Here is a 16,293-nt window from a genome sequence, read left to right as displayed (position 1 = left end):
CATCAGCTTGCTTCTCTTCTAAGATATCAACTCACCCACTAGAACATTTCCATCCACTCACTGCATCTTGGGGCTGTCTCATTCCTCCTTTATCAGAAGCTGAAAGCTCTTTCTCTGACCCTGTCTCATTTTCCCTTGCACTAAAGAGACCTTACGCCCCAGAAACAGACCTTTTCTGATTTTTCCTGTTGGCATCAGGTGACTGCAGTTCTGCACAGTAACTAAAATTCTCATGTAAATCCCGTGAACAGAGAGGTATGGGAAGGGGGTCATCACAAAAAGCTTGAATAGTAATGTTAATAATGGAATGATGGTCAGGTATCTATAGTAATAACACAGGACCAATACCTTTATATAAATTTTATATACAACGGGCTTTCACATATTGTTTCCTTAGCTCCACATGAGAGCACCCTGCATTATCCCCATTTTACAAAGGAATAAACTGAATTCTAGCTACCCCAAGCCACTAGAACTAAGTGGTTGCAGGTTTCCTGGTTCTGAGCATTTCCTACACTCCATTGTCTCCTGTTTCCTTGGGAAGCTCCGGAGATGGAATGCCTGCTTCCCCACCAGATGGTCACTGGATCTCCTTGTCATGCATATGGTTAAAGCTGGAAGTAGTGTCCCTCTCACCTCCTAGAGACCAGAGACGCTCTGTGTATCATTAGAGATGTAGGACAGTGGGCTCTTGTATCATAAGCCAAAACAGTGGGCACAACAGTGATGACAGCAATAGTGTTCCCGTTTCAGCAGCAGGACAACAGAGGCGTTTCATTCATCCACGCTCCTCAGCCAAGCACTGGCTGAAAGCAGCTTCAAATAAACAACCATGACCCTTCTCAAGAGGAATCTCCTGCCTGGCTCTTCAGCTCACTGGAACGAACTCAGTCCACCCAGGACACAGGCATGACCACGGGCTGTTTTTACTGAGGAAGACATTTAGAGGCACAAGCCAGAGTCTCACAGGATTTCCCTTTGGTTTACTAAAACAAATACCTCTCAGGATTTTATTTGTTTTGTCAGAAAAATATCTGTCTTGCCAAACACCTGCCTCCTGCACAGCATAACTCATGGCTATGCTTTGACATCAATGTAAAGAGAACTTAAGCATTTCTTTGTTTTTTTGAAGCAAATAGAGGAATATTATTTATTTCTAGGTTTTTATATAAAAATAGGGCCTAATGGAAGCCCCTCCCTGAATGTAACATATGTTTTGAATTTCCATATTCAACACTTCACAAGATATGTCCACCTTCCCCCGGCTTGAATCTACCTTTAGGGAGGGAGTTGGGAGAGAACCATGTGGCTGTAGTTTGGGAAAGCACCATCAAGGATACTGACACATACCCTTGGGTGAGCACCTTTCCTGGCATAACAGTGTAACCACCCAGATCATATGCCTGGCAGGGGTGCAGGTACCTTACAGGAGGAACAAGGTTATCAGCTGGCTCTTTGTTACTGCAACCTTCATTTTTATCTTAGACATTTGATCAAGGAGGCTCCCTCCTGTCCTCTCCCTGTGAGTTCACACCATCCCATGATTTTCAATACATAAACAGCATACTTTTGTCAACAATATCAGGAAGGAAGAAGTATATGCTCTATCTTCCCCCCCGCATTCGTACTTATACTCATGGGGAGCTGCCCAAAACAAAGAAGCCTGAATCTGAGAATAAAGAGAAATCTGTTACGCACCCAGCTAGGCCCTGGACACAATTTCCCTTTGAGAAGCTGCTATTATCAGCCCCTTCATGACTGTCTGTGGTCACGTGTGTTCTGGATTTTCCACAGCTCAGCACTGGGTGTGTAGTAGGCATCTTGCAGTACAGGTCCGTGGCTGATTGATGGCAGAACAAGTCTATTAGTGGGGTTTTAATGGAAGCCTGAACTTGAACCTTTCCCTTCAGGCTTCCAGGATACCTGTGGAGGAGGAAGAGTGTACTAATTAAGGTTCCAGCAAAAACACTGGGATTCATACCCTCATAGATAACCATTTTAAGCTCCTGACTTGATTAAAAGACAAGCACTGTGATTAGAGCTTTTAAAAAATGTTATTGGAGGCTGGGTGCGGTGGCTCACGCCTGTAATCCCAGTGCTTTGGGAGGTCAAGGCAAGTGGATCACGAGGTCAGGAGATCAAGACCATCCTGGCTAACATGGTGAAACCCCGTCTCTATTAAAAACACAAAAAATTAGCCGGGCATGGTGGTGGGCGCCTGTAGTCCCAGCTACTGGAGGCTGAGGCAGAAGAATGGTGTGAACCTGGGAGGTGGAGATTGTACCACTGCACTCCAGCCTGGGCAGCAGAGCAAGTCTCTGTCTCAAAAATAATAAAATAAAAATTAAAAAATAAAGATAAATGTTATTGGGATGGAGAGCTTCCACTGTCCCAAATGTGGTGATAGGAATGCATTGAGTCTTGATTCGTTGGCTTGTTTAGAAAGGCCTATACTAAGTCCTAGCCTGAACACCACCAATGCTTAAAGTGGTGAAACAGATACTCATCTGTCCCCATTGGGCTTCAGCCATCTACATGTAACAGGACAAGCTGAGGTGACCCACAGAGCCCATGCTGGCCAACTCAGGAAGATGAGCCACAGATACCCCAACAGCAATGACAGGAAATGACCTGGACCCTCCCCTGAACTTATTCCCACTTCTCTTCATCCCTCCCTCCTTTTGTCCTTGTCTACGTCCTGCTGCCCTCCTTTCCCATTCTCAGACTCCCATTGGGTGTGGTTCCCCATGTCTTGCCCCCCGATGGCACTGGTCTGACTTCCCTTGGGCAGGAACCCTCTCACCAGCACAATAGCAGGGCCAGCCTGGTGCCCCCCGGGGGTGACACATATGGTAGACAGGGTCAGCTTTCTCAAATGCTGTATGCAGTGTGGCTGGGCACGTTCATGTAGGCTAAGCCACTCCTTTACCTGGCCCTAATGCCCTGAGATGAAAAAGCCTGTGCCAGGAGAGTGAACCCAAATTTCAGACCACTGGTCTAGGACTTAAGTCCAAGAGTTAATTTCAGGTCCAAGAGTTAGGACCCAAAAGGGACTGACCCTGGCCAAAGCCACTATATGGCACACCTCTGGGAACCCCCATTCATATGGAAAACAATGCTAGCAATGCCCCCTGGGGATGTGCAGCTGCTGCTGAGGCAAAGAATGTGAGGAACAACCATTGGTTGAAGACCATGCATTATGTTTGCACATCACATGTGATTTCTTTTACTCCTGGCCACAACATAAGGACATATTATTAGACCAATTTCATAGATGAAGAAACAGAGGCTAAAGCATTAACTTGCCTAAAGTCATACAGGTAGTAATAAGCGGGGCCAGAATTTGAGTATCTCTTTCCTGCTCCAAAACTGTTGGTCAAGCTTCTTCCTCTATAAAACGAGATCAGTAGCTCAGTGATCTCCAAGGTCCCTTTCAGCTGAGAGGTTCTGAGGCTGCACTGTTCAGTGTGGTGGCCGTAAGCTACAAGTGACTATTTTAATTTAAATTAAATAAAACTAAAAATCTAGTTCTTTGGTCACACTGGCCACATTTCAAGTGCTCAGTAGTGCCAGTGCCTGGTGGTGACTATGTTGGATGGTGCAGATGTAGAACATTTCCATCATCCATCAGGTTGTATTTGCGCAGCACTGGTCTAGGGATTTAGATAAAGAAGAAGAGATGAACAAACAGCATAAAAGCAGAAATACAAGGCCAGGTATGGTGGCTCATGCCTGTAATCCTAGCACTTTGGGAGGCTGAGGTGGGAGGATCATTTGAGGCTAGGAATTCGAGACCAGCCTGGGCAATACAGTGAGACCCATCTCTACAAAAAATAAAAATTAGTTGGGTGGGCTGGGCATGGTGGCTCACGCCTGTAATCCCAGCACTTTGGGAGGCCAAGGTGGGTGGATCACCTGAGATCGGGAGTTCAAGACCAGCCTGACCAACATAGTGAAACCCTGTCTCTACTGAAAATACAAAAAATTAGCTGGGTGTGGTGGTGGGCACCTGTAATCCCAGCTACTAGGGAGGCCGAGGCAGGAGAATTGCTTGAACCCAGGAGGTGGAGGTTGCAATGAGCCGAGATCATGCCATTGCACTGCAGCCTGGGCAACAAGAGCGAAACTCCATCTCAAAAAAAAAAAAGAAAAGAAAATTAGCTGGGCATGGTGGTGCATGCCTAGGGAAAATGAGGTGGGAGGATCCTTTGAGCCCAGGAGGTCAAGGCTGCAGTGAGCTATGATTGCACCACTGCACTCTAGCCTGAGCAACAGAGCAAGATCCTGTCTAAAAAAAAAAAAAATGTCAGAAATACACATGGATGCTGGCCAGAGCCTGGACACAAACCAATGGGCCAAGTTTCGGTTCTTGGGTACTTCAGAGAACATAGCTCTCCCACCTTTCTTCAAGCTGTTCTCACCCTGGACACTCATCTGCATCACCTGCCCAAGCCCTTCTTTAAGGGTCTTGATGCAAGGGGTCTAGGGTGGAGCCAGGGCTTCCATATGACCAGAAGCTCCTGGGTAATGCTGACAGGATGCCAGGCTTAAGGATGGTATCATTATATCTTGAGACAGAATCCTGACCTACAGGCTGTGGAGGGCCCTAAACCTGTGGCCTCCTGATAGGGCCTCCCCTTTTTCAGTTCTCCAATGACCCAGACACCTTTGGCTTAAGAAATAACCATGCAGAATCCCCAATCCCCATCAGCACCACTGCTTAGGCTTGACTGCAAAACCCAAACTTAATTCATCCCTATCCAGATGGGATTTCTCATCTATTCTCTTGGAAAAAGGTTCAGTGTGAATGCTCCATTTTTAATTTCCTCCCTCATTGTGTGCTCTCTGCCAGTATGGGGGTCAGTGCGACCTGGCTTTCAAAGCCTTAAGATGCAATATCCTAGAAGGCACCAGTGTGGGTGTTATAACTCATTTCATGCCTTTTTGGCTGCATGCATATAAAAAGGCCTCTCTAATAATATCGTGATCTTATTGGTAATAATGATGATGACACCAGGGACCAGACACTTACTGTGTGCCCAGTGACTAAGATGAATCTCTGTCTGGCTTTGTCTGTTCTCCTGTCTTTTGTCCCTTCCTATTTTCTCAGCCTTTTCCCTTTGTCTGTCGTTTCCTTCCTCGCATTCCTTCTCTCTTTTGAATGGCCATAGTATAGAACTAAAGTACTTTTTGTCATTGCTATAATTATAGGATTGAATTTAATACTTACGTCTGACCCTAAAAACACAAAGCAAAGCCATGTCTCAGTTATGTATACATATGACCACTCTTCTTGATCTTCCTCAAATCTTTGATACTAAAAACATTCTCTCCCCGTTTTTTATTGTGGGCTCTTTGAGAGCAAAGACTGTTTTAAAGCTGTGGTTGGTGCCACAGGGAGCCTGTCCTATTGGTGATGATGATAATCAGCAATCATAGCAACAATCTATGGTTCCAAGGGATATAAGTAGAACACATTGCTGCTGCCCACACAGGAGATGCAGCTACTGCAAAGAATGCTGTAACAAAAGTAACTGATGATCACACTGGGTGTTTTGCCCAAAGCTTCAGGACTGGTTGGTTCAGATGGCAAGTCCTGCTGGGCTGGGGTGCATTAACCAGGAGTGCATTGTTGCCAGGCTTGCAGCAAAGGCTGTCAGGCACACACCAAGAGAGCATGGAGGAGCATCGAATTGGAATCAGTCAGACCCAAGCTCAACCCTTGCCTTACCTTTGGCCATCCATATGCTTTGGGCAAGTTATTCAGTCCTGACTCTGTTTACTCATGTGCATTCAATCAAGTTGAGTGAGAGAACAGTTACACCGGCTCAGTGGTAATACTTAATAAATGCTTTTATTTGGCTAATATTTATTGAGTGCTTTCTCTGTGTTATGCATGATACTGATCCCTTAACATGAGGAAACTGAGGCTTAGAACAGTTTAAGTTTTTCCAAGATCCCACATAGCAAGAGGAGGAGCTGGCATTTACCCACTACCTAATGTATCACCCATAAATTAATGCCCAAGGAGTAAAGAGGAAGGGCCTGTCTGAAGGCCCAAATTCTCAAGTTCATCAGTGCAAGGGATTGCTGATGTGCTAACATTCCTGGATCCACAGACTCCCCCTGCAGCCCCCTTGCATAGATGTTCAAACACTCTTAACTCAGACCAGCTCTTCCAGTCACCAGCCCTGCATCTTCTGTGTACACTAGAATAAGTAAGACAAGTGAAGTCTGTGCCTAGGAAAGAAAAGGGGGCACAGAGGGCTCAGCCAGGGTTATAAGCCAGTATAATAAACAAATAAATTACTCCTCTGGCTGAACTAGCTGGTGAGTAAAAGCATTGTTGTGGTGCCCTCTGCTGGGCATGTGTTGCTTGTAATGAATTTGTGGCAGAACGACACCTGGGCCTCAGAACTGTCTTTTCCACCCTGGCTGGCGACTGTAGGCCACCAGTGTCCTAGGACCTGTTGGAGACAGCTCTGCTGGGCCTTTTGTGGTTGTCAGGGTGTAGTTTTTTTCTAGTGTGGAACAATGATTTGCCTGAAATAGACTATTTTTATAGCCTGGCATTCCCTACTCTCTATTGGGACCAGAGAGGGACTTTTCATTTGTTAGTCTTGGCTTTTACAGAGAATAGGGGAGAATTTTCATCCCATAGAAAAGGACCCCAGCCACCACATATACATACAAGTCTGAGCCACTGCAAAAATGAAATATTAAGTATTGTTTCCCCTTTTAAAACTTGTATTCAGTGATTTACAGTGAGAAGCTTGTAGATTTTTTTAAAGGCCAGACACAGTAAATGGCTTCTGTGAGACTGCAATAATACTGCATCTGGCAACTAGGCTGTCAGCTTCATAAGGGCCAGCACTGTGTCTTACAGCCTATAAATTCAGTCACAAACATGCAACCAAGGATCACAAACAAAAGGCCATCCCTGCCCTCATGGAGTTCATTGTGTGCGGAAGACACAGCAAGTCAGTGCACAACTATAACAGTGTGGACAGAGCTGTGTGATCACACAGGAGAAACCTAGCCAATCCCAAGGTACACCAGGGCCAAGGGCGTGTCCCTCTTGATACATGGAGGTTTGCCATAGAATGATGTTTTCCTTCATTTTTAATAACTTCACTTGCCAGTTGACCACCATCCTCAATCTCTATCCTCTCTGAAAGCTGCTCATTTTCTGTCAGATATTTAGCAAAATCACAGAATGGCTCTGAATACCTAGCCCTGTGAAAACCTTGGGTGTTGTCAAGCTGCATCATCCAAACTGCTCTGGACACTCGAGACAGGGTCAGTGCCAGTGCTTGCTATGCCCTCAGAATGAAGGAAATGACACTCAGCCAAAAGCCACTTTACATGTGTGTTAGCTTGGCTCTCCTCCAAGTAAAACCTTGCTCTCCAGGATTTAAGTGTAGATGACAGTGGGCTCCTTTTTATTTCTTTCTCTTACTCCATAATTTTGTGTAAGAAATTGGAAAAAAAATTAGGCACTTTGAAAAACTCATTTTGCAACCATTCACTCGATAGCAAACATTCATTGATTTCCAATTCTGTACCAGTTACTGTGCCAGAGGCTACAGATGTCACCACTAAAAGAGCATTACCTTCAGTTGCTCCAGTCTAGTGGGGGCCCCAGGCCAGAAGAGAAATGTTCGCAAGAGTGCAGTAAAACCTAAGTACAGAAGAAGCCCATGACCCCCAGCCCAGTTGGGGAAGGGGGCAATTGGTAGATTTCCCACAGGCCATGGCCTGCTTGAACTGAACCTTATCAACACACAGTGTCTTGAGGAATTGATAAGACAGGGAGAGCTCATCACCTCTGGGTTGCGTTAACCTATGACCATTGCATCGAAAGGCAGGTCTGGAGGCCCATCATGCTCTCTCCTCTATATTTGAAGGGATGGGAGCAGGTTGTAACACTTGGTTCACAGCTTAGGAGGTTCCATATTTGTTCTGTAAGCCCACCTTCCTCCTAGATCACCCCAAGGTCTCGTGGGGAAAGTAGAGATTTCCTACGACTCCGAATCTGAACTGGCCTGCATTACCACTCTCCAACAGAGTGCACCAGACGCCCTGTATGTGAGGGGTCCTAGGCCCTAGCCTGGCCTGCGATAATGGGGATGCTGGGTTTTGATCCTCATCTATCTCTGTGTCTTTCCTCAGACTGGTCCAGAGTCCTTAGGAGGCAAGGCCATTGAGTGCATCTTCATCTTTCAACCTCTAATCTTAAAGCTCAGTGTTGTCACCCAAGTATCCTGTGCTGATTTTTGCTGTCTTTCTTTGTTATTCTCTCATACCTTTTTTTTTAAGCTACCATTATCATACAGTTTACTGTGAGTGCAGGGCAAGATTAAGTTTCCACGTCTCTGAAGGAATTAAGTCACTTGGCCAAGGTAGTGTAGCCGAGGTGGTCATGGAGCTCAGGCACGGCTGACTCCTGGGTCCAGCTCCAAAGCACCCCGTGGCCCTGCCCACAGCTCTTCTCTGAGAGAGCTTGCCTTTGTCTCCTAGGCTAGGTACCTGTGGGAGAGAGAAAGGTGAGGAAATGAGCACACTTTGCACTGGGACAGAAGGGAGTAGAGGCTGCTGGTGCTGACGTCAACCAGCAGGAGGAAGCCCATTGCAAAGGGGGCCTGAGTTTTGGATCAGTACTTTGTTTAATACTGTAATCATAGATGCTTTCAGTGGCTTTGTGAATATACCCTTTCCTTCCTAAGATTACCAATGTAGAAAAAGCAAAATAAACAACCAGTAAAATATAATTCCTTCATTAAATGGCAAACGAAAACTTTAGTTTCTTTCTATTTGATAAAATTCTCTATACAACATGTGAGCTTCACAATCCAACATATATATATAATGTGCATTTTATATATGCATTATATATATAATATATAAATGCATATATAATGCATATTATATATATGTTGTATTATATATATATAAAATGCATATTATATATATAATGCATATATATATAATGCAATTCAAATTTGTTCCTGTCAGTCACTTGAATTTCCATTTCTGCCACTTATCCTTAGGTTAGAGTTTGTTTTCCTTCCTTTAATTTAGGAGCTACATGGGAATATGTTGTAATAGTCCTGTGCTGTGGGTGGATCATACTTTGCTCTGAGATCTCTTCAGGTTTGGAGGTCTTTGAGGAGAAGATGCTTTCTGCTTTGCATGCCCGAGAGCAACTCATCACACACAGTTGGCCCTGAGAAATATTGGCCGCAAGAGTGGTGGATAAGAAAGAGCCATATGAGAACTGGCCCCATAAAATTCCACTACATCTCATTCTTTCTACTAGGCCTGGCTGACTTGCAAGGGAATAAACATTTGTACCATTACCTGGCATTATATACTGATTTGCAGCTTTTAAGGCTCACATGAAAAGAGCCATTACCATTAAATATGTTTTCTCCATGCTGTACAATGTCTGCCCCCAAAAGGTGAAGGCACACCTCCCAGGCACTGTACCTTATGAGCTCACCCCTTCCCCTCTTTCCTTTCCACAGCGGTCCCAGTCTGCCTTCTCAATCACTGGAGAAGAAGCCCTGAAGACCCCTCCAGTGGAGGCTGCATCAAGGCAGCCAAGGGACCAAGGCCAACACCCAAGAGCAGAGTCTGCTCTGCCCAGCTGGAAGAGCGTGGACAGGCTGGATGAAACAAGTAACTGTTTTAAGCAGCATTAGTTGGTCTGTGGGTTTCAAAAGTGTGGTTTGGAGGCTTCTCAGCTATTGCATGGCCACTCTGCTCTTCTTCCCATAAGTCTGAACTGGTGTGTGTCCCTCTGGGCTACCAAGTCATGAGGCCTCCAGCACAACACACAATATATAATGTGGTCATGTTCTCCACCCAGGCAGTTTTCCTAGCTGCTCTGCAGAATGAAGGCTCTTAGGGTGTCATCATATTCTATGCTCTGTGCTGAGACCTGTGGGACAGATTGGGGGCTCCTGGACAAGTGTGTTCACATCACTCCACTGCACACCCCACTTCAGCTGCCTGTTCTATGTGGACTAGGAGAATGTGTCTTATGTAGGCCAGGAGCATTAAACCAACCTCTCAAGGCATTTCAACTTTCAAAGGGATTTGGGTCCCAGCAAATTTGGGTCCTTAGGTCTGATTTTAAGGATGTCCTTTCTGAAACTGGATAAATTAGTTAGGGTAGCATATGCCACTATAACAAGTAAACTGAATATCTAAGCGCCTTAATGCCATCATTTTCTTTTTCATCACACAACAGTGCAGTACAAGTACTCCTGGCCTGTGGGAAGCCTTCAGAGGCCAAAGTACAAGGTTCCCAACTTGTGACTCTATCATCCTCCAGGGCCTCTGAGTCTTTTATGGGCTTATCCACATTCAGACAGCAGATGGAGGAAGGGAGAATGGAAAAGGCAGGCACCTGCTTCTTAACCATCTCAGCAGGGAGAGCTCACACCACTTTCACTCCCAACCTGTGGACAGGAACTGGTCGCGTGTCCCCACCTCAATGCAGTCCCTGAGAAATGGCATCCTGGCCGGGCAGATGCATACCAGTAACACGGCTAGGCCATGGAAGAGTCTTTGGTGGGCAGTTGTCTATCCTTGCCTGAGGGACGTCCTGAGGAAGGCACTGCTGTTTGCTTGAGCCTCTGCTCTTCCTGCTTCCTCCCCCTAGAATGTCCTGCCTCTACATGGGGCAAGTCAGCTTGCCTCTTTAGAGACTCTTCAACATGTATGGCACATGGTCCTTTATAAAGCTGTTGAGTCATGTAATCCCTCAAAATGAAGGGGCTCAAATGAACTGAGTCATTTTCCGAAAGTGTCACATCAGAAGACTGTTAGGTGCTTGGACCCATCACTGTGGGTGACGGCCGAGGGCCATGAAGCCCCTGTGTTCAGGGGGCCTCCTGGTCTACATCAATGTCAGACTAAAACTTCCCCCCACCCCTGCACAGGTCTACTCCTCTCTTCCTATTTCCTGCATACACGCACTGTGTCGGGAGGCCAGGCATATTTGTCTTCACATGAAGAAACCATTAACAGTATTCTCATCCCATGTCATATCAAATTTAGACCCCTTTCCTGAATAATGAAAACAACAAAAAGATTAACAGCAGCATAGCCATCCTAGTAATGAGCTTTTAAAGATTGTGCTATTATTTCTACTCTAAAAGGGAAAAGATTTAACCAACAACTATAGAAACAAAATCCATTGTTATCACAGTGCAAAGAATCAGAAAACATTAAATATTTTTAACTGTCATTCTAAAGATTTACCAAAAGACATTATTTTTATATTAACCTTTTAGTACCTATCAGTAGAAACTGCAGTGCCATGACATTGCAGAAATTCTGCAGCATGTGATCATTTCTTTACTTATGTATATAGTGTTTGTTTTTGTTTTTTAAGTGCATTTTTCTTTTCTAGATATGCCTTTCTTTCCTCCCTCTGCCCTCCCAGTCTATTCATATTCATTCATTCATATTATCACTCTCTCTCTCTCTCTCTTCTTCCTCATTTTCTCATTTCTGTCTCCTTCTCTATGGATTGCAAATGCACACAGAAAACGGACTGTTAGATTCCATAGAGTACTTGAGAATACCACATAATAGAACTTCAATACACAATATCTAGCTTTCTAAAATCACTTTGAAACATACAGAGTCACTTAAAGTATAATAAAAAAATAAATACAGAGTCCATATGTAGGCACTATTTTATTTTTTCCTCCAACAGCATTACCAGACACTGTCATTATTTTGTTTTGCAGATAAGAACATTGATGGACAGGGAAGTTAAGTGACTTGTTCAAGACCCCACAGCCAATGTAGGCAGAGCTGGTCCTCAAATCCAAACATCATGACTCCAATTTGCAGGCTTTCAACTACTGCATTATAAGTGTCTCTCTACCATAAAAACAAACAAACAAAAAACAAACAAAAATTCAGACTTGCAAAGTGATAAATGTGTAGGATATTATAAAAACAACTACAAGATGCTCTACTTCACAAAATAGTTTCCAACCGGATTATGAGCATTCATAATAAATTTGCAAAGGAATTTTGTTTTCAAAACATGATTTTGTACATAATTTTCTGTAAAATTAGGCACCCATAGGTAATTTTTCAATTGTATATAAACATAAAACTTAGTTCCAGAGCATCACACACCCAAAAAAAGATTTCACATTCTGCTCAAAACTCTATGCATCTCTCAGGATAAAGATTTAAAATTTTTTAAAAAGGACTTGGGTGGAAAACTTCCGGTTTTCTGAGGAATTTTTAGCCCTTGACATGCTAAACTGTCCATGCCAGTCTCAGAGGTCTTGAGGGATGTCTGAAATGTTTAGCAGGAAGCAAATTATTCCTACAGGCATTGCTCAGTCTCAGTTGGGCAAAAACATCAAATAGAGGAGTTCCAGAGGTGGAGGTCATCTTAGAAAGTGAATGCCCACTGGGCTGTATTTGGCAGTTGTGTTTATGCCTCAGGAGAAGGGTTGATTCAGGATCCTGTTAGTGCACAGTTGGGGTCAGTCTTAGGGGCACTGCGGTTTGGGTAAACCACAGTAACTCCGCTTTCAGTCTTGACGGTGCTTATAGCAGTTAATGGGTTTCCCCCAAATGCATTTTCAATTTATAAACCTTGATTGGGCATCTACTATATATGCTGCATGTGCTCAGTGTTGGGGAAATAAAGATTAGGGAATTGTCACTGCTCTGGGATCACTCAGTGAGAGTTAGTTGTCTGCACAATAATGGAAGAGCAGGAATTTGGAGAAAGAGGAAGAGGGAGCAGGATCCCTGAGGGGTGTTCCTGATGGACCGAGAAACTGTAGTATTGGAGCACAGGTGCAGCTTTGATAATGCTGCTCAACAACCACCAAAGTTTTCACATGGTTAGGTATTCAGGGAGCCATCTGTGTTTTTGCTAAGAAGTAAAAGTTTGCTGAGGGAAAAGTTGGTCAACTTCTAGCTTCCAAAGAGGCATGAGGCAACCTAGGGTTGTAAAAAAGCAGGAGAAGGAGAGCTGGCAATGGGCCAAATGCCATCTCACCATGTAGGGGACCACATTTATAACATGGTCAACCCTAGAGCCAGCCCTGAGTGGCATTATCAAGGGTCTCCTCCTTTGGATTCCTCCCAGGGCCCCAGGAGAAGCTGTAGACAGCAGGGCTCATTGAGAGCTGCTCAATTAGCCCCATCGCCCCTACAGCCTTTGGTGCCTGTATTCATTAACAAGTAGTTTTCATGTGCGCAGGATGGGACGCAAAGTTGGCCAGGGGCTTGGGGCATAGCAGTGAAGAAGACGTGGCTCTGCCCTCAAGGAGCTCATGATCAGGATTGAGGGGTAGGGTAGACAACCAAGAAAATAAACTATAATATAGTTTGAGTGTTAAGAAATGAAAGTTTTTTGGCAAAGCTCAGAGGACAGAATAGCCAGCTTCTCAAGGAAGGAAGGCCAAGCATATGCAATTGAGGAGTGATCTATAAGTCAAGTCTTGAAAGATGGTCCAGAGAGCAGCCTCAGTGACAGATTAGAAGGCCCAGAGGACTTTTCCTTTCTTCTCAGAGTGAGTGCTCCACAGCCATGCTCGGAGTCCACTTTGCATCATGTGGGTGTCTTGGTTTGACCCCCAACAGAAGGAGAACCTAATATGAGAATCTGAAGACCTATAGTTTATTTGGGAGGTGAGTCCAGAAAACACACAGGGAGGGGAGTAGAAATGTGAGACAAGGAAAGAAAATCAGGCAATAAATGACTTGTTACTGAGCAGATGGCCACTGTGGGTGGCTGGAGCTGGACCCCACTGGGGACTCTCGGAGCCAGTGTAGAAGACTCACCTGCCTGGCAAGCAAAAGAGGGGGATACTTAGCCATCAGCTCCCCTACTCATTGGTTGAGGGCTGCTCCCAGGAGGTGATGAATCCTGGGTACTTTCGCCCTGCCCCTGGGGCAGGCAACACAGACTCTAGTAGCCAGAGCAAGCCTCAAGTGAAGACTTGCAAGTGCTGGCAATTGGAAGTCCAGCTGGCATACACTGAAGTGGTGAGGGCCAAGGTTTGGGGTAGGGCACCCACAGAGCCTGCTGCAGGAAAAATCAATATAACTACTTACTAGCCATGCATAGCTTCACTGAGAGCCTGAGCATTCCTGAGAAACCCTTACCACCTGACTGACAATCCCCAGACACAGCATTAGGAGAATGCCAGCAAAATAGAAATACTTTTCTCAAAAGACCTGCTATTACCACCACCACAGGTAGAGCCCAATAATAAATGGTAATAACAACGCTAGTGAGCCACTCTTCTGAATAACTCCATTGTCAATGAAAATAGCGTTGCTGTATAGATATTAATGTCATACTGAATAGTGACTATCAGATACATATATATTTTCTGTATGTATACATATGGAGTGCATGGGTGTTAATTCATAACCAGGTGTTAAGTACTAATACTAAATCTGATTCAACAGATATAAGCTAAAAATAGCTCAGGGCCCTAAGTATAGCAGGCACTAGGATTGATGCTTTATATCCGTTATCTCATAATAATTCTAGTGAAAGCCAAAGGTGGGTCACACTGACCCCACTGTTGGGCAAGGAAGTAGGCCCAGAGGTGTTCTCTAACCAAGGTCACCTGCTAGTAAATTCAGTAGCTGGGGATCTGTCCTGCATCTGCTTGAATCCAAAGCTCTTGTTCTTTGCCCTACACTAAAGCAGCCTCCTTCATTTATAGACAAGGGGAAAGGAGCCATCAGGAATTAATTTCCTCTCTAGCAGGCATGTGTAACACACTCACAAGCATCCCCTCATGCAGTCCTCTGACAACCCAGTGAGGTATTAGCTATGCCCTTTTTCACCAGTCAGAGAACTGAGGCACAGAGGATCACATAGCTGCCAGGTGGCCGAGTGGGGCTTCCTCCTGGGCCTCTGGCTTCGAGACCACTGGTCTTTCCACTGCACAAACTGGCTCTGGGACAGAGAAGGCTAATTTTCTTGTAAGGATAAAGAGATGCGTGAGATCCAGGCCCTGCCTCAGGGATCTTGTCCTCACACTCAGCAGGTGTGTGACAGGTAGAACACATGGAAGAACGTGGAATGAGCCAGCCAGGGCCTCATACCAGGAGAGCTCAGAGAGGAGAGGCCATGTCCAGCAGGGAGATGAGAATGTCCTCCAGGAAAAGGCCATTCCCACCAGTGGGATGGGATGTTGTAGGGTCACTAGGGCTTTACTACATGTAAGTGGTGGAGAGGGACACTGAAGGCAAGAGCAGCAGAGAAAGGCAGGTGCGTGGTCTCAGGCTTCTTGGAGGACCCTGCTTATATCAGCCCACTACCGGGGCCCAGCGTCCTCCTAGTCAGCGAAAGCCCCACTTCCTGACTCTCAAAATAAAAATAACTCGATGTCCTGCCAGTCTGAGCTGCAGTCAGGCAGTGGAAGTGGAACTGGGTCGCTGTTGAAAACATATGTTCCACCAACATCTGAATTCCCTTAAGGCTGTGGTTCTGAAACAGGCTTAGCAGGTACAATGCTCTTTGGGCAGCACTGTGAAATACTGATAACTTTCATTTCATTATGTGGAGCAGTAGCAGTTTAACTGGTAGAAAACATGTGTGTTTTAACTAGCATAAAGTAAGACCCTGCCTCAGAGTCCTACTGCAGCAGGGTTGTGGCTGCTGCAGGCCTTAAGCCCCAAAGCAGATGTCCACACACAAACTGGGGAATGGTTTCTTCAAAGCCCTGGGGTGCTCATCACTGCCCCCAGGCAACCCTGCAACAGTCCTGGTTAAAAGAAAAAAAAAAAAGCTGGGCACTGTGGCTCATGCCTGTAATCCCAGCACTCTGGGAGGCTGAGGCGGGCGGATCACCTGAGGTCAGGAGTTCGAGAGCAGCCTGACCAACATGGTGAAACCCCATCTCTACTAAAAATGCGTAAGTACCCAGGTGTGGTGGCGTGCACCTGTAATCTCAGCTACTCAGGAGGCTGAGGCAGGAGAATCGCTTGAACCTGGGAGGTGAAGGTTGCAGTGAGTCGAGATCGTGCCATTGCACTGCAGCCTGGGCAACAAGAGTGAAACTGTCTCAAAAAAAAAGACAGCTCCTGCTAGCAACTGCTGTGCCTGACGCCTCAGTCCTGGGCCAAGTACAAATAGCTAAAGGAGCAGCATTTCATCTTATTCCCACCCCACAGACACGTGGGAAGAAAGCATCTTCCTGTTCGCCTTAAACAAGACGAAACAACTTTTACCAATCCACCCCCAGCATGCAGATCAATCCTTGGGACTATGCTCCGGGC

At 45.4% G+C, this 16,293-nt stretch overlaps 1 protein-coding gene across 1 annotated transcript in view; it reads left to right on the top strand.

Moving 5' to 3' along the window:
* Window positions 1-16,293, top strand: part of MYRIP (myosin VIIA and Rab interacting protein) — a 443,644-nt gene that overhangs the window by 350,439 nt on the left and 76,912 nt on the right. The window contains exon 9 of the mRNA XM_002813907.6: window positions 9,528-9,681. Within this exon, the coding sequence (XP_002813953.3) occupies window positions 9,528-9,681 (154 nt within the window). The remainder of the gene's footprint in view (window positions 1-9,527; window positions 9,682-16,293) is intronic.

Source organism: Pongo abelii, chromosome 2 (assembly GCF_028885655.2).
Source record: "Pongo abelii isolate AG06213 chromosome 2, NHGRI_mPonAbe1-v2.0_pri, whole genome shotgun sequence".
Lineage (NCBI taxonomy): Eukaryota > Metazoa > Chordata > Mammalia > Primates > Hominidae > Pongo > Pongo abelii.
Note: the sequence above shows the minus strand (reverse complement) of the source record. Positions and strands in the feature narration are given on the sequence as shown.